We start from the raw sequence: 22,296 nt of genomic DNA, 5'->3' as shown, positions 1-22,296 counted from the left end.
GCCGATGAAAGGGGCAATTGGGCTTCTTTTTTTCACATGGGCCTTCTAGTAAGTATGCATGATGGATGTTTTAGTTGTTGAGAGGATGCTAAAATTAAGTAAACATGTAGGGAAGTAATGTGAAAAAAGGGGTCTCATTAACAATATATATATTTGGAATGTCAACAAAACATTACATGTTTGCAAGCTGAATTGGTAAGATGTTCAATGTGGTTAAAAGGAAAGTAAAATATGGCATCTTTGTGGGGTGGTTTATGACTAAAGGGTCTACAATGTTGCAAAAAAGATTCCTAGCTAAAGAATATATATGCCACGCTCAGAAAATTTTGCTCGTACCAAATGCTCAAAGAAAAGACACACCCGCTTCAAGCATATGTTTCCATGAGATAGCTGATGTGAGAAAGGTCATTCAGTCATGTGCAATGGCAATGAGTATGCAGCCACAATGCTCAGCCATTACCCAAGATCACCCAAATCAGCCTTAAGAATTTGAAGGTGCAGGTGGCTACTGATTTATGCAAAATATTAAAGTGAGCTTGCCTTTCAAGCAAGAAAGGAGGTAGAGCCATTCCAAAAAAGCCTCTTGCTTTTTCAACCTTCCAATATAAGAAAGCACATGATGGAAATCCTAAAGCAAGGATTCTGCCAATATGGCCACAGGTGATTGTTCTCTCTGGCTATAACTCATACCGGGAGAGTACCGTACCCAAGACCCTTGAACAATGAGCCCTCCATTTTTAGCACGTAACCCTACATGCAAGGATAAGGTTATATATAGACCATTATTTGTAGAATAGCCACTCATAGCCAATATGGCCCGCTTCAAGTGGTTTCACATGCTTTCCACATTGGGGGGGGCTCTAGTGTTGTTAATTACATCATGGGATCCCCTGTCTTCACATCTCGCATTACTGACTTCACTATAGCACCTCTCCCCCCAGGGGCTCATCATACATACCTTTTCTTTCGCATCTCCACCTCCCTTCGCACATCACCTTCCACCCCACTCAGTGCTTGCTCCACCTACCACGATATACGCTTTAATCGGGATCACTCACCTTCTTACTCTAGCCGTCTATACACACTTCTCGCTTATATTGACTTCATACCCCTTTTAGAGGATCGTGCTGCCCTTGTCACCCGCTCACTACACGAGGCTGCCATTCACACTTTTTCCCACACCACCCGCTCCACCCGCCCACCACCCCCTGGAACCGTACCCTGTAATAGTTGGTACGATGATGAGTGTAAGACCTTACGCCATCAACTCAGATTCGAAACCAAAAACAGTCTTCCAAGTGCACCAGATACGCTACGTGAATACCATAGACTGGTACGGAGGAAGAAACTAGACTTCGTTCGTTGAAACGAGGAGGAGCTACTGAACATTTTGTTTAGTAACAACTCTAAGGACTTCTAGCGGAGATTTCTAGAAGGACGGTCCCCTCTGCCAGTCACTCACACCCAGATCTGGTTTGATTATGCACGCACACTTTATGACATCCCAAATCAGCCAGTCCCTAACCTCTCACACATGCCTCGTCCCACATCCTGCACCCTCTTCACTAGAGGAGTAAAGGATGCCGTAATGAAACTTCATAATGGCCGAGCGAAGGATCATGAGGGGCTATGCACTGAGTTCATTGCATATGGGATTAGCCTCCTAGCCCTGATCTTAGCAAAGCTTTTTAATGAAGCGGTTTGTTTGGGATCTCCACACACTTGGACCGTTAACACTATCTCACCCATCCACAAGGCAGGGGATCTCATGAGCCCGGAGAACTACAGGACCATTATGGTTGGACATGTCATGTCCAAGATTTATGCATCAGTACTTGATTCTGAGGTTAGCAGACTTGCAGAGTGTCGAGGACTTAGAGCAACAGGACAGCCGGATTCCGGTGTGATCATGGAACCATGGACCACATTCTCACGCTCAGATGTATCATCGAGGAGGCGAGGTCACGGAAGCAGAGGGTTTATTGTTGCTTTGTTGCAAGGCATTTGACATGGTCCCGAGAGCCCGCCTCATACGATGCCTACAGGACTTGGGTTAGATCATTTGGGCTGTCATAGCACTTTACGAGAGAGTTTTTGGCAGAGTCCGAGCAAGATCCGGGTGGACAGACGAAATAATGAGTACCATCGGGATGGGGACGAGCATTTTCCGAGCAAAAACGTACGAGCGATCTGAGTAGTGGACCTTTAGTTAAGTCTAATTTGATACCTTCAATATATATATTTTTTCAATAAACATCATGTGCAAAAAAATAAAGTAAAAATAATATTTCTTCCAAACAATTTATAGTCAAATGGTCTAGAATCTCAGGAAGATTGAATTGAGAGACATGGATAGATTTCTATAAAAGGACCATTCAAACACACCAAAAGGTCACCGAAAACTATAGTGTGGTGAGTAATACATTGTTCATACACAACTCTTAAAGAAGCTGTGGGCAACAAAATACTGTTTACATACATATAGCTATATTGTGTCAAGCAAATGACTATCAAAATGCACCCAAAAAGTCAACACAAGCTACAATGGTCATACAATATTTGTATGCACCTATGCAAGTTCCTTTGATATAACCACAAGTAGAGATAAACGCCCTTCTCAGCAAGCAGGTAGAGCTTGGTAGAGTTCTTGCCTACTTAGTGCAGATTGGTGAATGAACATGTGTATCTTCTCATCTAGACCCAAGTATTGCATATAAATGTAATACAGATGTTTGCATGGGATATATCAGTTTTGCCCTTGAGAATGGCCCATGAAGTCCAGACATGTGCATGATGGAAACACTGAAACCACAACATTGTACTTGCTCCCTTTTCTACGTGATCCTGGAGTGGAAACTAGGTACTCCACATGCTCTCTAGGGACAACTATATTAACATTGTGAACAACACATTCCAAGGAAATAGACTTAATCCTTGTTCTCATTTCACATGTCACCTCAGTTACCCATTCCACAACCATGCCATCCCTTGTGCTCGGTCTACTTGTTAAATCAGCAGATTTGGCCCTAGTGCATTGCTTTTTTAATCTAAATCCTCCAGCTACTAATAACCTCATTTCTTCCTCATCCAGGCTTGTCCCCTTCTCAATAGGCCACTCCCTCGGCACCTCAGGTGGTTTTCCTTCAATGCAATTTGATGGTGTCCATGTGTGGTCCATGTTATCCCCACAAAACCAAATCAATTGCCTTCGAATGCCTGCTTTGGTGTTGATTCTCCCAAAAAAGCTAGGTGCAGGAACACCTCTCTTTCCCGTCCTACCCTTGTGATCTATCAATTTGTGGCATTTGATTCCTTTGTCCTCTAAGTATCCTTGACACCTCACCTCACTCTTGTGTACTACCTCTTCTTCAACATATTGATTTGTTTTCAAGATTGGTGTGGTATTTTGTTTTCTCTTTCTTGGCTGATTTACATACTGGTATTCTGGACGATGTGAATCATTTGCATACACTGCTTCTGAGAAAGATTTTGACCGCTTCCTTCTCACAGTCTTCAAATCACCCATACAATCTTGACCTCCAATAGTTGCGTCCACCTTGCTAGCCACCTCATTACTGAGATCAATGAACTTGCATGAGTTGCTCCCTATGTCCCCAAAAGAGTGCCTTCGAGATAGCTTTTCCAAACTAGGTCCACAACCCAAGTGTAGTCCCTTTAGATATTCTGTGTATCTTGCAGTTTGCAGCAAAGCACCCGTCATATCTGTCTCACAAGCATTTTTTAGTGTGACATATTTCACTCCGTCATTCGATGCCAATCAACTTCCATGGACTGACTCTGCAAGGTTGGCTCTAGGAACTAAAAACTGGTCAGATCCCTCCATGCCCTGTGCCACAACATAGATTAGTTTCCAATAATCAAAAAACAATAAAGTTGTGAATGAAATAACAATATACCTACCTTGAGAATGTATTCTCCCCAATGAGCCACTCTTGCGTGCCACCACACAATCCATGTTTCTAAAATGGAGATGTCCTTCTTATGTGCATGATGCTTGAACCACGAACGGAGGTTTTTCAACTCGATGTCTGCAGCTTCTTGAGATGGAGCATTCTTCCACTGTCTACACCTTAGCTTGAACTCCTCACGATCAAATGATGGAAGGAACTTAGCATGGTTTTCCAAGCTTTGCTCCCAATGGAATAAGCAAGATCTCTCTTTTTCTTTGAGCACCTTATTGGCATCACCATTGAATACCATTCTAATTGCACGCCAATTTGCTTGTGCCTCATCAGCCATAAACCCTTTAAATTGAGGCTTTGGGAATCCCTCCTTCTCCATGACTCTATTTAACATTTCCCAAAAAAGGATCTGGGCTTCTGTATCCTCAACCTTGAAATCCCCAATAGCAATAGTTTGTAGCTCTTGAACAAAAGGGTTGTAAACATGGCATGCCATTGTATTCCAATCATGCATACGTTTGACAAAATCAAAGCAAACCCAGCACGATCCTAACTCTCCACCTGGCCTCATCTTGTTCACTAGATCAACACCACTACCATGTCCCTTGGTAGACATCTTGAAAACATGACATCTTTCAAATGAAGAAAATTCAAGTTGTCCAGGGAACACCATGCTCTGAAAATAATCATATACACACTTTCTTTTCAGTTGTAAAAGAGGGGGACGAGCATTTTCCGAGCGAAATCTTCCGAGCGTCCGAGCGAAGGAAAAAAAAAGCTTCCAACTATGCAAAAATATGACAAAAATGGATCAGAAGAAAACATAGTTTCACTTAGAAATATGAAAAGTATTATAGGAATGCCTATTTTATACACGAATATTTATGTGAATCTTTGGTAATGGTGAGAACATAATGGGATGGCTTTTGAAGAAACCCACATGTAGAGTAGACTTCTCTATGAAAATTCCCTTATGATCCTTCTTACAACTTTTTACTTAATAGGGAGTGACATTGAAAAACCTCTCTCACCCTATCTTCATGAAAGGGTTTCTCCAAAGAAAACTCATTGAAGCAAGCCATCAAGGTAGTTTCGCCAGCGAAACCCCTTTGAACAAGGTCTTTCAAGGTAGTTTCGCTGGCGAAACTACCTTGGACAGCACTTTTAAAAGTGACATAACTTTCATATCCAATGTCCAAATATAGTCATTCAGCCACTCAAATTGATCGGAAAACCCCATTTGAGCACATCTATGGGGTTATATTTTGAAAAACCTTGCATATATAGTATTAAATATTACATGTATTTTATGAGAGTGATATATAAGCCCAAGTTAATACTTATCTACAGTAATTTAAACTTCTGTAGAAACATGTCAATAAATATATTGTTATTAATACTATAAAAACACTTGAAAGATATTGCCATATGATATAAATGTGTTTAATAAGTAATTATTTATGTATAATATTATTATGTTGAGAGTGATTATGAGGGACGTTTCTTAAATGAATTATTTTTCAATACTTTTTTAAGGTAATAACAAGGGTACAAAGGGATGTCTATGAATTTTATGTTATGTAAAAATGAATATCGACTAGTTTGTATATTTTTATGATAAAGGGATCTAGTTCTAATGAAAATAAAAGTGTAAAAACCATGTTTCCTAAAGAAATACTATTTTTAAAATCTCTTGAAAAACACGCTCGTATAAACTTGCTCATAGGTTTTTGCTCGTAAAAAAAAACCATGTTTCCTAAAGAAATACTATTTTTAAAATCTCTTGAAAAACACGCTCGTATAAACTTGCTCATAGGTTTTTGCTCGTAAAATTGACGCATCCGTAAAAGAGCATCATAACCATCTGCAAAGGATCCACTTTCAATTTGGGCCTTCCCTTTTCCAACGTGCGAGCCTACAGTTAAGAACATGTAGCATCAAAATCCCATTACTTATTTTTCATAAAAACTTGAGTACTTTTAATCACATTAAAAGGACAAGTATGCACATACCTTCTCTTGTCCAAAGTTGGAGTAATCTTCTCTAGTAATGATGTCAATTCAGCATCACTCATGGCTTTCGGATCATCTTGAATGACGGCATCCAATATTATTATTTTTGCTAATGTTTTTTGCAAGGCTTTAGGTCTTCCCATCCCATCTCTTTGTATGAGCTTAGTCAACCTAGCCTTAACTTCCTTCACAGCACCTCTAGAACTTCCTTCACCAACGGGATGCAAATGATACCCTGAGTGTATAACACACCTCTTAAATTGTGTATCACCCTTGGGGTGTGGGTAACATAAGAATAGCCTACATGGGCACTCTTGCTCGCAGAAAGGACGAGCACCACAATGCCAACACTTAAGAGTACTATTTTCGCCAACATATGATCTTTGAGGACACACTCGTGAAAGTCTCCCTTGCCAATGCTTCTCATTGGCCTCTTTGGTTCTCTCCAAGTAAGGACAAAATATGTTTTTGCATTGTAGATGCCCACCACATCTTCGAATTCTAACTAAACCATCAAATCCTGTCATATTACTTGTTATATCATCCGTCCAAACATGGCTGTCGTATTTGGTTTCTGTCCCCTCAGCACGGTTAGGGAGGTCCGAAGCGGGAAGCTCAAACAAAATATTGCCATCATACTTTACTGGAAGTGCATCAACTTCTTGTATTGTTGTTACAATGTCCATAGCTTTTTTGAGTGCACTTCTTGCAGGAAGGTTTTTCAAGAGAGGAACCAAACTCATGGTCTTATCGGATTGTTCATCTACTTGTTTTTTATCCGACACTTCCTTACTGATTTCTGTCAAAAGCTTTACACCTCTAACAATGAAGGTGGTTCCAAACTGAGTGTCAAGATGAAACAAGGACTCCTCACCTACAAAGGGAACCTCAAAGGACAAGTCGTCACACTTGCTATCAAGTAGTTGATGCAAAGAGATTGAGCTCGGTGAAAGTCCAAATGCTAAGTGAAGGTATTCCCTACTAATGCGTGCATCACCATTAGTTCTTGCAACTTGCAGTGTCTTCGACCTATTGTCATTGGACACAATTGCAAAATCCATGGAGCTTGTGGAACACAATCTCCCTTCCTTCAAGTGAAAGGAAAATTAGTCATTACCAGTTTTGAGATCTATTGCTAGCAAACGAGGCACAAGTGAGTAAGCATGTGAGCAACAGTAGTTCACGCACTTGTCTCCTTTCGAACTCTATACTGACCAACTCTGCACTTGTAGTGCAAAAGCATAGAAAGAGGCCATCATTGTTCTTTGATACTAAATCAGCTAGACGATCAAACTCATAATAGAACCACATTCATTGCCACCGCCACGTCCCAAGCACACAAGTCCTTGTAACCGCCAATTCAGAAGAATCTACTCATATAATCAATTCACAACATTCAGTCTGACCGCCCACGTTCCAAGCACTCAAGTTGGCACCCCACTTATCATTCATTGAAACTTTCTCTAGGATGGAGAGGATGGGGAGTCATAAAAGAGTCATGTTACTCCAGGTTGATTTTTCCAAGGCTAATGCACACGAAAAAGAACCACTACAAGTTAGTTTCGCTGGCGAAACTATATTAGCAGATGCAACTAGCTCAAAGAATGGATGGGAGGTGTTGACGGAAGCTTGGATGGAGGGTTTGTCAATTTCACTACACTAGCAAGTTTCAAGTTTATGGGAGCTGTTGCTTATATCTCTTACAGTTTCGGCGACAAAATTTAAGTAGTACGCTATGGGCATTTTTTAAACCATTTTGAATAGCACTAAAGGGATGTATGCTATGTGTGTTCTTATCAATTATGTTAATAGATTGTGTAGGCTAAGGCTAATGACTCTTTGCGATTGACAAGTACTAGATGCACCGAGTAGTATCCAATGCCCAAAGGAATAAGGGCCAAATTAGGGCTCTCAATCATATAATATTTTAAAATCTCATGCCCAATGTTTTCAGCAATGAAAAATATCAAAATGTCAGTACTTTACTTTAAACAATGGAAAACATCATCTTTAGGATACCTTTGCCGAAGAGGCCTTAAATGGGTGTGTATCCCTAGTATAATTTTTACTCTAAAAACAATCATACCAAAGGATGGAATAGTTGCGAGAGAAAAATCATGGACATGATGCCATCATTAGATCTAATGAAATAATAGAGCTCAAGAAGGTTAATGGATTGAAGGTGGTAGGAAAAAGTAAAGACATCATAGTTTCGCTGGCGAAACACTATTGGAGGCCATTTCATTTGGAGTTCACAACTATAGTTTCGCTGGCGAAACTAAACGGGGCGGAAAAAACGAAACTAAGCGAAGGAGGAAGGTCGAAGGGAAACGGAAGTGGAAGAAAGGAGGGTGGAGAGGGAGAGGGAGAAGGGGAGGCAGAGGCAGGGAAAGAGGCGAAACTAGTTCAGAGAAAGAGAAGGGGAGGCAGAGCCAGAAAAAGAGGCAGAGAAGACTAGTTTCGTTGGCACTAGTTTCGCTCGCGAAACTAGTTGGCGAAACTAAGTGAAGACTAGTTTCACTGGCGAAACTAGTGAACACTAGTTTCGCTGGCGAAACTAGTTTCGCCTAGTGAACACTAGTTTCGCTGGCGAAACTAGTGAAGACGACTCCGGCTGCGCCCACGCCTACGCCTTCACTAGTTTCGTTGGCGAAACTAGTGAAGACGACTCCGGCTGCGCCCACGCCTACGCCTACGCCTCCTTCTCGACCCTCCTTCTCCGCCTACGCCTCCTTCTCGACCCTCCTTCTCGACCCTCCGCCCTCCTTCTCGACCCTCCTTCTCGACCCTCCGCCCTCCTTCTCGACCCTCCGCCCCATCACCACCGCCCTCCTTCTCGACCCTCCGCCCCATCTGTAAGTGCTCTCTATCTCGTCTCCTCTGTAAGTGCTCTCTATCTCTCACACTTCGTAAGTTTTGTTTTCTTCGTCTTCCTCCTTCGAGCTTCTGCTCCTCCTCGGTCAGCAGTTTCCTCATTGATTTCCCATCAATTTCCTCCCATCTCGCTCCCCTTCTCTCCACAGTTCGGTGTGTCTTCCCCCTGCTTTCGGACACCACCCCATCCACATGAATATCTTATTCGTCTTACACAGCATCATCCCGCCTGAGAAAGAGAGACAGATTCGGTGATAGGCTTCTTTCGTCCCTTTTGAGGAGGATGATAAAGAACTTTCAGAGGATTTGGAGTCCATTTGATGTAAGATGAGCGATGGCGGCACTTTGATTTGGAGAGGGAGAGAGTGCCAGAAGCACTGCCCATTTGCGCTGGGCACAAATGTCTCCTGGCAGAGCCAAAAGGCCTTGTGGTGGCTCGACTCTCCATTTGCGCTGAGCGCAAATTGGCAGAACCGAATGGCCCCTTCGCCCTTTGGAGGCTTGACAAGCCTTTGCGCTGGGCGCAAACGAGTGTTGGAAGGACCAAATGCCATATATGGATAGTTTGGCGAGGGGAAGACGGGGCCATTTGCGCAGAGCGCAAACAGCTCAGTCCAGAGCCAAACGGAGCCCAGACTTGGGACAGGCTAGCCAGCATCATGCGAACATATGCATCTCTGGCCTTCGAATAAGCATCACGGGAGAAAGGGCAATAATACGAAATTTGGGAATCAGTCTGAATTTCCATGCTTTCTTCTGTTCAGCTGAATTTCTCCCGTGCCTTCACTCTGTCATTTTTCAGATGGTTACACTCTGTCATTTTTCATTTAATCATTTCAAAGATGGTTTCACTGTGTCATTTATTTGTTTTTCTTCTTGTGCAGGTGAGCTTATTGAAAGTTGTGCAACAAATGCCTCCAGTAAGTTTGGTTTCTTTTTCTTTTTCTAGTTGCATTGCACCTTTGCATTTTTGCAAATCTTGTAATTGAGTTCTTCAAACGTGTAGAGAAAGAAACGTGATGTGTCTAGTCCTATCACAAGGAAAGGTGGCAAAAGGAAGAAGCAAGAGTCAGAGGTCAAGAATGAACTGAAGGAGCTTGAGCAAGTTGACATTGAAAATGATATTGAGGATCCTGAGGACAACAAGGATAAAACTATAGATGATCCATCCAACAAAGTAGGAGTTAAAGATGATGTGGAGGATATCATTCCAAAGTGTGTTGAGAGACCTTCAGGTGAAGATATTTTAGAGCTTCTTACAGTAACTAAAGAAATTCCACCTCCTCGAATTCCCTTGTGTCGTTGTCTCATAAACCCAGTTGTGCGTCAAATTAGGAATGATTTGACCATTTTGAAAAGAGCATTTGAAATAGAGGGATACATTCCGACAAAAGGATCTTTTATTCTATCTATCAAAATGCCTGATGGGTCTTCCAAGGATGTTGATGATGTCACAAGAGAATGTTGGGACAAGAATTGGAGCTTAGTTAATGATGAGTTTGAATCAGAGATAATTGGCACACCATGGAGCTTTCTATCAAACAAAATGTTCTTCGTGTGGGAAGGAAATCATCGTACGGCATCTTGGATGGAAAGCATAGAAGAGCTTTACACAAATATCAAGTCTAGACACATTAGAGTGCAAGCTCAAATTATTGAACCGGAAGCAAAGGATGAGCTTAAGCTTGTTGCTGCTCTACAAAGATTTAACTTGTAAGCCTTGTTGTTTATGTTTACTATATTGAGATGGTAAGTGCTTGTAAATGAAACCAATTTTGATCCATTTAAGTCAATGGTTGCAGGCTTAATGAAGATGCAATTGTTGTTACTAATCTCAAGGATTATTTGTACCACACAAGCACACTCGTATCCTGTGATGCTCAATATTTTACTCAGGATTTTAGTGAGGAGGAGAAAAAAGCTATTGAGTTGGCAAGACAGAAAGAGGTTGGAAGTGGACGAAGGGTGTGGTATCCCCTCACCCAAACTATTCTTGGGAGGATGGTATTTGCTGTAAGTATTAGTTCTTTAGTTTATATATTTTCTTTTTTTGTGACTTTGCTTTGTGTTCCAATAACATTATGATGAGATTATCTGTTTATGTTGAAAGGGGAAATGGAAATCAGATTTTGAGGCTCAATGCAAGAAATTGCATTCTTCCATGCCAAAGGATGAGAGAGAGTCCAAGATTCATGAGATTAAAAAGACTGTGGGAGCAACATATCGAAGAAAAATTACACGGGTAAGTTTTCAATTTACCAAATTTTGTATTTATAGATCACAAATTTGAATTTGTAGTCCACAAAATTCTACGTTTTATATCTCAGATATTTGAATTTATAGTTTGCAAATTTGAATTTATAGTTTTCAAATTCTAATTTTACAACTCATAAACCATAATATATGATTTGAAAATTATAAATCTATAGTTACAACTTGCAAATTTTTAGTTTGTACGTTGAAAACCTTAATATATGGTTTGTTGTGTGTATCAAAGTCTCTTCTAAAACTTTACTATTTGGCAGATGCTTTCAATAGTCAATCCTTCCCATGGCAAGGAGTGGTTTAATATCCTTTGGAATTTACCATTTGAGGATACATCAATGAAGATCACTTTGGAGAAGCTTTACCAAGTATCAATTGCAACCTGTTCCAAGGCAAAGCAACTATCTATTCTTTCTCTTCTTGGTGCAGATGACAATCTAAAGGAGAGTTATGGGATGCCTATGACTGACCATGGTTTCATACCTTGGCTTGCAAAAGAAGTATGGATGGACCATGTGTTGGCAGATGCTGGGCGATTGCTTGACCAAGTGATGAAATCATCAAGCATTGAGGGTGCACCTACACTTCCAGACAGTCCTTCTATTCTGGAATACTTTGATGGCATTATAGTGAGACACATGCCTTTTTTGTTTGAGCCTTTTGCTTCATTGATGACAGTTGCTGTTGTTCCATCCAAGCAAGTTGATCTTACAAATGCTAGCAGACGATTGGTTTACAGGTACGTTTTGGCTTTCGTTTTCAATGGAAAGATATCTTTGTAATACCTTGCATTCTCTTATATTATCCTAAAAATCATTTAGGTATCTCCATTATCTGGCTGCAAATAAGAGTCTTAAGGTGGTACCATCCATTTGCAAGGCTTGGACTATGCTTGCACCTGCTACTTATTGCATGTACACCTCTCATATTTTTAGAGAGAATAAGCATAAGGATGGTCATATATTGCTTACGGAGTGGGAAAGGAAGCACTGCCCTTGGTGGATCGAGATGAAGGCTGGAACATGTATCGAGGAAGAGAAGGAAACTTATGATCGCTATTTAAAAGGTGAGTGCAAGTCAAACTCGGGTTCGTCGGGCAACATGGATGAGGCACAAAAGAAGAGGCTTGAAGAGGAGCAAAAAGCAATAGTAGAAAAGCAAAAGGCAAGTCATGTGACTCCAAATAACAAACGAGGTGGAAGACCTAAACCAACGGGCACTTCTAACACAGGTCTATTTTCTTATAACTCTTTCTTTCATGTTTCAAAGTGATTAGAAGCTTCCTACAAATTTAATTTAGGATTCTTTGTTATTGTAGACAATGATCCACGAAAGGAGGAGTCTCTTCTTAGCAAGAAAGTATGTAATACGGATATGGTTTATGTTCCTTTGTCCACTTTCTCATCATTTGCAACTCGTATCTCACAAGAAAACTACAAAGTTTGGGAGTATAATTATGTATCACTTGGAAAAGAAGTTAAGCAATACAAGTACGATGGGGCTTTTCAAATCATAAGAAATTTTTACCATGAACTTGGTGGCATGAAGAAGTCACGCAATGGAAAAAATGCTGCATGGAGTGTGGATTTTTGCTTGATTGACCTTCCTACAGGATCTATAGTGAGTGGAATCAAGGGTGGAATCCCTGGATGGAACATTCTAAATGAGAAGCATATCTCATGCTCACTTGCTATTGCTTCATCTGTGATGGATGATTATGGATGGACATTGGTGATGTGTTCACCTGTATCCACTTCATTCGTTGAGCGTTTGGCAAGACAAATGAGACTAGAGGTTTCTTGTAGGTGAGCAATATATCACAGTTGATAATGTCTGTTTATGTGAATTGCATTCAGCTATTGGTATCTTATAGTTAGTACATGTAGATGGATCGTGGAGACGGGAGATTGCATTGATGTTGCGGATAATGTTGGCTTTGGTGTCAAGGTATGTCATTTGGCTATTTACATGATTGTCATGTTCTTGTTTGTTCGTATTTTAGTATTCTCCATTAACTTTTTCAATCTATGTTTTATGTAGATTACTGCCTTTCAAATCCTATTGTTCTCTAGGATTGGCAAGAAGGCACATCACTATCTTGATAGGGCAAATAAAGTTTCCCAATCCCTTAAGGTGTGCATGGACAATTATTTCATCACTCATTACTTGCCTTCAAGTGTACGGTGCATAAAAGAGGGAAAGGGTGGACAGTGGCGTGGTGGGTTGGAGAAGAGTAGCTCCATGATGTTGATGTTCATGGAGTTGTTGTGTCCGATTGGAGGCTCTGTGCTTGAGCTTGGTGCAGGTACAGCACCTGGGATGAAAGCAGCAATTCACTCAGAACGTCCATGCATGGCAGTGGACAATGACAAAGAGATTTGCACAGGATACTTAGAAGGCATGCTTAGAGACAACTTCACAGAGGCAGGGCCTTCAAGTGTGAATCAAGCAGTCCTCATGATAGATGATGAGGAGACAGACTATGACTTTGATGCACCTCTTGATTAGTGAGTAATTTATTTGATCTATGTTTATAATTTAAGCATGGTTAGATACTGACTAATTGAGCTTAGTGTTCTGCCTTGCTATGCAGAAGATGTGGCTACCCAAATGGCAGGAGATAGCACATTCGATTATGAGTTGGTGGAGAGGCATCATGGACATCTAGACTACATAGATGACTTGGCTGATGAGGTCTAGAGAGCATGTCCTGGCTTTTTATGGATTGATGCAAAACTTAATTTCTCATGTTTTCATTATCATCTCATGTAGACCTGGTTTCTTATGGATGGATAGCCATTACCTTCTTATGCAAACCTTAACTTCTTATGGATTGATAGATTATGGCTTCTGAATCATGTGATTTTAATGTTCTTTGACCTAATAATATGAACATGTCATAGTTGTTTTGGAAATGTATGGCAAGTTGTAATTTTTAGGTTTGAATTTTTAGGTGAATTCATAGTTTACATCTTTGATTGTTAAAATATATATCCGTCCCTCTATTGAGTTTCGAAAGACTAAAAACAAATAATTGTTGGCAATCTCACAAGCTTGAGGGGAGGTATTAATAAGCATATCTACTTAAAAGTGAACAATGCCACTAGTCCTAATTTTGTTGGCATGTTGAGGCTTATAGAAAATACAATGAATGTGCAAATATAATACACACAATTGCATCATGAGAGCATTCAAACCAAGGGTATATGTCTTTGGCTCTTTGTATCTTGGTACATGCATGCAGCTAATATGAGAGCTGTCGATTGAGGTTTTTAAAAAAAGATATTCCATAAAAAAACATTCATTCAAGTATAACTCCATTGAGTGTTGCTCGGATAATCCGCTCAAGGGTTTCCGCTCATAATATGTACGCACCCCATCGGGATCAAACAAGGGTGTCCTTTGTCGCCTACCCTATTTGGCCTCTACATTGACGAGCTTGAGACAGTGATGCAGACACAGGGGGGTGTAGGTTGCTCTCTTGCGGGCACGTTAATCCAGATTTTGCTCTATGCAGATGACGTGGCTCTCGTCTTCCTCAGCAAAGGGGCTTCAGAGACACCTAGATGCACTATAGTCCTTTTGTGAGTCTCATGATTTAAAGGTCAACCTGAGTAAAACCAAGGTCATGATCTTCAATACATCTCGAGCCATCATGCCTCAGGAGCAGTTTACATTTGCGGGGTCATCTGTTGAGATAGTTTTATCATACACTTATCTTGGGGTTATCTTCTCCGAACCGAGCTTCACTATGAGACCCGCGATGCAGGCACGCTTGAGTAGAGGGTATGCCTCATTGGCCAAACTAGAGAGGCAGTGCTTCCGCTCGCACTTTCAAGATCCACGCACCAAGGGGTTGCTTTTTGACTCCTTGGCTCCCCGAGCGGGGATGTCTTGTTGGGAGCCAGACTTGTCGGATACAGAGTGGGCCCGTGTGGAGCGGCTACAGGTTCTCATGTTATCACAGATGATTCGTGGTAAGTCATCCGTTCCTCACTAGATCATTCAGGCTGAGTTTGGGTCACCCCCTTTACAGCTAGATGCTGCATTTTAGGTCATCACATATCTGTACCGAGTTAGGGAATATGGGGATTATACCTCACGGCGTAGCAGGCTACCATGGATAGCTCTATCCTCTTCTATGGCACTTGCAGCAAGAGGAGATCAGAGGTGCTGGTATGCATGTATAGAGAGATGGTTTGAGCGACTGGGGCTCCACATGGATAGACTACCTCCCTTCCAGTATAGCATGGATGCTCTGTTTTCTCCCCTCTTATCACACAAGGTCAACCAGGTTATCCGTGAGGATCTACTACAGCTACACACTTTTCGGACCTGGTTGGGACCGAGTGAACTCCAAGTGAAGCTTAGCTTCTACAGAGATCACTTCTTACATATCACAACGGAGGGTTTCATTGACCCACCAGGATACACACAAATTCACCTACCCCACTCGCTGAGGATCTCTCTTAGGCAGTTCCAGGTCTCTTCACACACACTTCGCATCGAGAGCGGCAGAGCAGAGCGACTACCCAGGGAGCGGCGCATATGCACACTGTGTGACATACAGGAGGTTGAGACAGTGGAGCATTTCATCTTCAGGTGTCCTATGTACTATGAGATCCGAGGACGTTTCCACTGCCTCTTCAGGGATAGTTATAGGATTTTAGCCCGTTTCCTCTCCTACCCAGACTAGCGGTGTTTGGCACGTTTCATTCATGAGGCACTTAGACACCATGAGAGGACACTCCGAGCACGGAGACAAGAGCAGACTTCTTCCTCAGTTGATCCCTCTTAGAGCTCTATCACGGAGTTCTTTCAGCTAGATCACATGGACCCCAACGAGGCGAGGCCTCGACATGACCGTCACTCGGAGCCCGTGACCCGATAGCTCAGACAAAGGGTCGACACACAGATCACACTTGGAGACATCCCCTCCTTGTTTAGAGTCGGAGCCCGATCGACGCGGGTCACACTAGCCCTGGTTAGACGCAGAGCTACGACCAAGAGACGTGCCAAGACCGCACCTCTGAGTGGCCGACAGCACTCTATTGCCGACTTCATGCCTCCACTGCCTCATCCATCCTGATATCTTGCTATTGCTGAGGATGATGATGATATTGATGATGATGCTGAGATTGATATATAGTCGACCATCGACATGACTATGTTGTACTTAGGACTTAGTACTGCCATTCTCCATTTTTGCATTTTTTGCATTTTGCATTTTGCATTGGTATGGATGCTCGTTTAGTAGCTCCACTACCACAGCTTGTTGTATCAGGATTTTCACAGTCTCATAGACCCATCGGCCTTCCGAAGACTTTAATAAACTTTCTTTGTTTCTTTCTTTCTGCTTGTCAAAAATTCCCTCCCCAAGGGATCTAGCCCTCACCCAATGCTAGCTCTAGTGTAAACTTTGGGTTGTTGCCAACGCCCTATTAGATTACACTAATATCCTTAAATTAATAAGGATCTCGGATACATCTGACCTCAAACTTGAGCCTTGCTCATATAGGATTAGACCAATGTACTTAGCCTTTGAGGGTTAACTACCTTGGCTAATATTGAATATTTAACTTCATGCTAGACCCTTGAAGTTGATTTGATCTGAATCTTTAACTTTATGCTAAATGAGTTGATTTGAGCAGAATTTGAGAAAAGAATGTATATATGCTACAACGTAGCCACTAGTTTCCACCATGTTTTAACAAAAGACCAATAACAAGACTTCTAGAAATGCGTTAATCACTTACTTGAACACAAATGACAAATTTTTCCAAAGGTATTATATGTTCCTAGAAGATTCCCTCCGCAGTTTTGAGATTGCACTCAAATTTGCAAGTCTAAATTTTCCAAGCCCACTTAAATTTCCCTATGAATTGGTATGTATGTGTGTGCAACATTTTAAGCTACCTTAACTAATCAAGATGCTATCCCCTCGGCATTTGCTTGTAGAATATCAAGAAAATATGAAATCTCATGATGTGTGATGGAGCTTATTCAGGCAACTGTGACTGTATACCTCTCCTCCTTACACAAAAAAGGCTCAAATTTAAAGAGACATCACTAAGAAAATGTAGCCATTTGGAAACAAAAAATTGAATGGAAAGTGCCAATGAGCGAATTCCCTTGGAATTGTTACCCATTTTGTTAGACATCGGTAAATATGATGGCCACTTCCATATGTGGCTAAGGAATCACTACAGCAACCCCAGGGAATTACAAAAGAGGGCACTTTTATTCATTTCACTAAGAGCAGCATGACACAAGAAGCATTCCTTTTCACCAAGAGCTGCATGACACTAGATGAGTTCCTTGTCACGCCCCTTGATGTCTTTCCTTCCATAGCTACTCTAAACGTAATGTGCAAGACATCACTACACTTTGAAGCCTCACTTGATAATGTTATTGGTGCAGTGTGTCAGTTTCATACAACAATGGCCTGAGTGCATGATTATTTTCTGGCTAAACCCTCATGTTTTAAATTGGTTGGATTGCTTTTGCTATTGGGCAATTGGATTCCTTTTTGGAAGGCAGATGTAGCATCTACACTATACAAAGAAACACATTTTCCAAATCCAAAAAAAACACACACCAGAACGTGATTCACTAAGGGAGGAAAAGCATCGCACCTCCATCTGCAGCAACACTAGATTCTTGAAGAGCCAAGATGCTTTCAATATACAGTTGTAAAAAGCAAGTGCCTGTTGTGGTTTGTGAAGGCAGGGCTATCTGCAGAGACAAGAGCATGCCATAATAAGCTGCAGAACTGGTATTCAATGTTTAAAAAGTTTGAAAATATGTAAGAAGACATTCGAGTTTGAAGTAAATAGACTTTGAAAGTCTGTAAGAAAACATCTATTGATTGGCATCCCTTTGAAAGTTTGTTGAAAAGAAATATCGATGTTACTCAAGTCGATGATTTAAAATCTATAATACAAGAAATCCTGCATTTGTCCCATTTTGTATTAGCTTCTATCTTTTTATTACGGAAAGAGACAGGGAAGGGAAGAAGTACTTTGATACCACTGTATCCTAATCTCTCTCCAAGTCCTCCAGCCACAAGGACAAAAGCAGCATTGCATGCCTCCTTCAAACCCCTTTCTTCGAATTTCACGAACTCTTCATCACCAAATGTCAATCGCTTTCCATTTGGTACCTACAGCAAAGTAAAAATTCAATCTCTGATCTAGTAGATATCTCACACATCAAACAGCTTTAAATCTGTCTTGGAATTGACACCAAATCACGGATACGCTGAAAAGCACTGGAGAATTTCCCAGAAAACCTTGTTTACAAAAGGCTAGTGGATTCATCAGTCTACAAAGTAAAGCTTAATTCACAGACAAATTGGAGAACACCGAAGCAATCAGGATTTCGCATGGGCAATCAAATTGTTTCTGATAAAGAAAGTTATTTCAAAGTACAAACTACCAGCAATTACTACATCAGAAAACTGACTTTAGGTACTGGTAGAACTTTACAAATTGTTTCTGATAAAGAAAGTTATTTCAAAGTACAAACTACCAGCAATTACTACATCAGAAAACTGACTTTAGGTACTGGTAGAACTTTACACTGGATTTACAATTTAGATGCTTACAAAAATTGGGTGGGTCACTAAAGTTTGGGATGGGAGAAGTGTGAGAAGACAGAAAGACTAGCTGAACAACGAGGAAGCTGGAGGAGCAGTATTCTGCAAATGAAAACTACCAGCAGGTTCGGCTCCCCCTGCTGCCCTTCCTGATAGCACCCTTCTCCCCGTCCATGCTTGCACTGCTGTTGCATCCGACTGGCAGCAGTTTTTTTGCCCCAGCTTTTTGCTGGCTTCCTGCTGGTTGACAGACTCATAGGAACAGAGGCAGCCTGTGCTGCAGCTCCTGGGCTTGTTTCTAAGGGAGGCTGCACTTTGCAGACCCCCTCCACCCCCCCCCCCCCAGCTTTCCCTTTTCCTCTTTTTTTACATCCCTTGCTGCCTCTTCCTTCCTTTTGCTAGCTACAGAAGATCTTTTGTTTTGATTCTGGGGACCACAATCCTTTTTTTGCCGAAAAAACAGTGCTAATTATATTACTTCGAGAACAAGATACAAAAGGTCAGCTTGTAGCTGACGGGCTTCGTTCACAAATCGGACACAGCCCTAAAAGGTAACAGAATAAATCATACTCTCACGGAGGGATAAGACGAGTGTGAATGAACAGCCATCGGGGTGGTGAGTAGTGCCACCGAAGGCCCTGCGAAGTCTGCTCGAAGAAGAGGCCCTGTGTGTCCCAAGCCCGGAGGAAGCGTCTCCGCTTCTCCTGACCGGCCCGGGAATCTCCCTGAATCTGGTCCCACTGGCCTCTGAGGGTATGAATAATCTCGCTCCAAATCTCCGTCATGATCTGGGCAGTCGATAAGGAGGTGCCACCGAGGATCTGCGCGCAGCGCGAGGTCCAGATGTGCCACCCTGCAATGCTGCTAATAATCTCCCAGACTGGCTGTCTCTCCCGAACTCCTGTATCAGCCTCTGCTAGGTGCTGCGGGATACCCTCGAGCGGCCCCCACGTCCCCTGTGTGATAAGGAAAGTGGGGTCCTGCTGGCATGCCTCGAATACGTGATGAAGACCAGGTGCGGTGCTGCACCAACAGAACGCGCCCCAAGTGATCAATCCTAGCTCTGGTGCTGCGCGAGTAAGAATCCCGAAAGTCCACCTCCACACTTCCTGGGCGCGAGTGCAGCTCCACAGGCAGTGTTTTGGTGACTCCTCATCCTCATGGCAAATCTGGCAGCGTCCGTCTGCCGCAACCAGCTCCCCACTGGAAGACCTTTGTGGGCAAGAAGCCACAGGAAGTATGAGATCTTCCGCGGCCGCCAGCTCTCCCACAAGGCCTTCCAGAATGCCTGCAAAAAGAACCTGGAAATACCCTGTGCATACCAGCTGGGCCGCTGGGTGGGGGGGCGGCTCTGCATCCTCCCAAGAACTCGCCTGCCCAGAGTCGTGCTCTGTAGGCGAAGAAGGAAGTCGGCCCCTGTCCTGTCACAATCTCTGGCCACCACCACTCTCCTGGGTCCCAATCAAGCTCTGACAAGGCCCGCCCCTCCCATAGCCAGAGACGCCAAAGCTGCATTTGGTCCTGCTCGATGCTGGATCGGTACGCCAGACCTTCCCCAAAAGGCCTACGACCCGAACCCTCTGCCATGGGAGTAGGGGGTCGATGAGCGCATCCTCTCTCCTGAGTCGTCCATCCCCAAAAACCGCGAAGAAGGAGATAGAGGAGTCATCCATACGTCCTGCGATCACTAGTGGGATGCCACGGGGGGTGAACTGTCCCAGCCAGCGGGCGTCACCAGGCATGAGGACCTGAGGCTCAAGTGGAACCAACCAATCAGTTGGGATCGCGCCGTCGATCTCCGTGCGTCTCGCCTGGGCTCCACGTGCACCTCCAGCTGCGTCTGCAAGATCAGCCATCTCCAGATGTCTGTACGTATCCCTCCAAACTCGAAGGGACCGGGCTGGCCCCCTCATCCAGCCATCCCACCTGATATGTGATCTCTCCCCCAACTGAAGGCCCTCGGCATCTCTGACCTGACCGTTCTAGATAAGCGGCCGGCGATCGATCTCCTCCTGACAGCTAGGAGGGGACTGAATGAGACTAAGGCGGAGCTGCCTCCAAACCATGAGGAGGCTACGAACGAGTGGGGAACGGGGCTGAGTGAGCGGGGCGGAAGTGAAGATCCACCTGAGGGACGGTAGCCACTCTCCACCTCGGCGCGGGACACAAGAACCGACTCCCTGCTGAAATAACATCTTCCACGTCTGCCCCCCCGGGGTCAAACCGCGGATGACAAGCTTGCCTAACAAGGCCTGACTCTGAAGCTCTGGATTGATGACCCCCAGGCCACCCTCAGCCTGCGGAAGAATGACTGTCTGCCAAGCAACCCTGGCTCTGGTATCTCTGAGACCATCCTCCCCGGACCAAAGGAAGTTCCGAACCAGCCTCCTGAGCTGTGCCACGCTGGATCTCGAGAAACACCAGCAGGAAGCCACATACCAAGCCGTGGCTAGGAGGACCTGGTTAACTACCAGGGCACGACCTGCAAGGGAAAGCTTAGCAGTGCTCCAGAAAGCCAGCTTCCGTCGGATGGAGTCTAGCACCGGGAGAAACTGCTGAGCTGGCGTGATGTCTAGGCCAACCTGAAAACCAAGGTATCTAGCTGTCTGTCCCCGTGGAATCCATCTGAAACCCAAAAACCTCCCCCACTGAGAACACGCCCCAGGGTCTGTGAGAAAACCAACTGATTTGTTCCAGTTGATTTTCGCACCAGCGGCCGAGCAGAAGACCTCCAAGGCCATCCGCACCCTCTCTAGCATCCTCTCATCGTCCTGGACATACAGGGCTGTATCATCTGTGTACTCCGAGTCCAAAAGCTCCGTGTCCTCCCGGAGTGGAAGGCGAACACCCCTGATCCCTGTAGACCTCGCCCGAAGGTAGTAAGTCATAGCCTCGGCGAAGAAGAGAAACAGGTAAGGAGCAAGGGGGCAGCCCTAACGCACTGATCTCTCCAAGCTAAAGCGCTCACCCATCCTGCCTCCAATGATGACCCTGCTAGAAGCTGTCCTGTACAAAGCTGAGATACCCTGAATCCAATCTGCTGGGAAACCTAGCCGCTCCAGAGTCCCCTCCAAAAAGGACCAGTCCACTCGATCGTAGGCCTTCTCAAAGTCGAGAAGTAGAATGGCAAGGTGTGATCCGCTGTGCTGAGCCCACTCCGCCGCCTCTGAAAAGGTGAAGACATTATCCAGGATACTGCGATCCTGGACAAAGCCTGTCTGAGTGTCATGGATGAGGTCTGGGAGTAGAGGCCGAACTCTCGTGCTAATCATCTTGGCGAGGATTTTGTAGGCAGTGGTAAGGAGAGTGATCGAGCGCCACTGACGGATCTCCTGTCTATCTCCTCCCTTCGGGATGAGGCAAATCAGTCCCGACGAAAGGCTCTCTGGCATCTAACCGCTGCTGAAAATCCTCTGCAGAGCTGCAAGGAGGGGCTGATGGATCTGGTCCCAGAAGGAGGTGAAGAATGCCCGGGATAGCCCATCCTCACCTGGGCATTTCTGTCCGTCGATGGCCATCAAGGCCTCCAACATCTCGTCCATGGTGAACGGTGCCAACAACGTCGCCTGCATGCTAGGCTGGACCAGGGATGGAGTGTGCCTCCACACCTCCTCACGGTCACGTC

At 43.6% G+C, this 22,296-nt stretch overlaps 1 protein-coding gene across 2 annotated transcripts in view; it reads right to left on the bottom strand.

The window, feature by feature from the left end:
• USP (UDP-sugar pyrophosphorylase) overlaps window positions 1–22,296 on the bottom strand; it is a 169,561-nt gene that overhangs the window by 122,168 nt on the left and 25,097 nt on the right. For both annotated transcript variants that reach the window (XM_087398368.1, XM_087398367.1), the window contains exons 5-6: window positions 18,096–18,236; window positions 17,710–17,809 (exon numbers count right to left, since the gene is read on the bottom strand). In XM_087398368.1, coding sequence (XP_087254494.1) covers window positions 17,710–17,809; window positions 18,096–18,236 — 241 coding nt within the window. The remainder of the gene's footprint in view (window positions 1–17,709; window positions 17,810–18,095; window positions 18,237–22,296) is intronic.

The sequence above is a fragment of the Dipteris shenzhenensis genome, chromosome 27 (genome assembly GCF_047967505.1).
Source record: "Dipteris shenzhenensis isolate YYH24624 ecotype China chromosome 27, Dip_SZ_1.0, whole genome shotgun sequence".
Taxonomy (NCBI): domain Eukaryota; kingdom Viridiplantae; phylum Streptophyta; class Polypodiopsida; order Gleicheniales; family Dipteridaceae; genus Dipteris; species Dipteris shenzhenensis.
The sequence above is the reverse complement of the archived record's forward strand: the minus strand, read 5'-3'. Positions and strand labels throughout refer to the sequence as shown.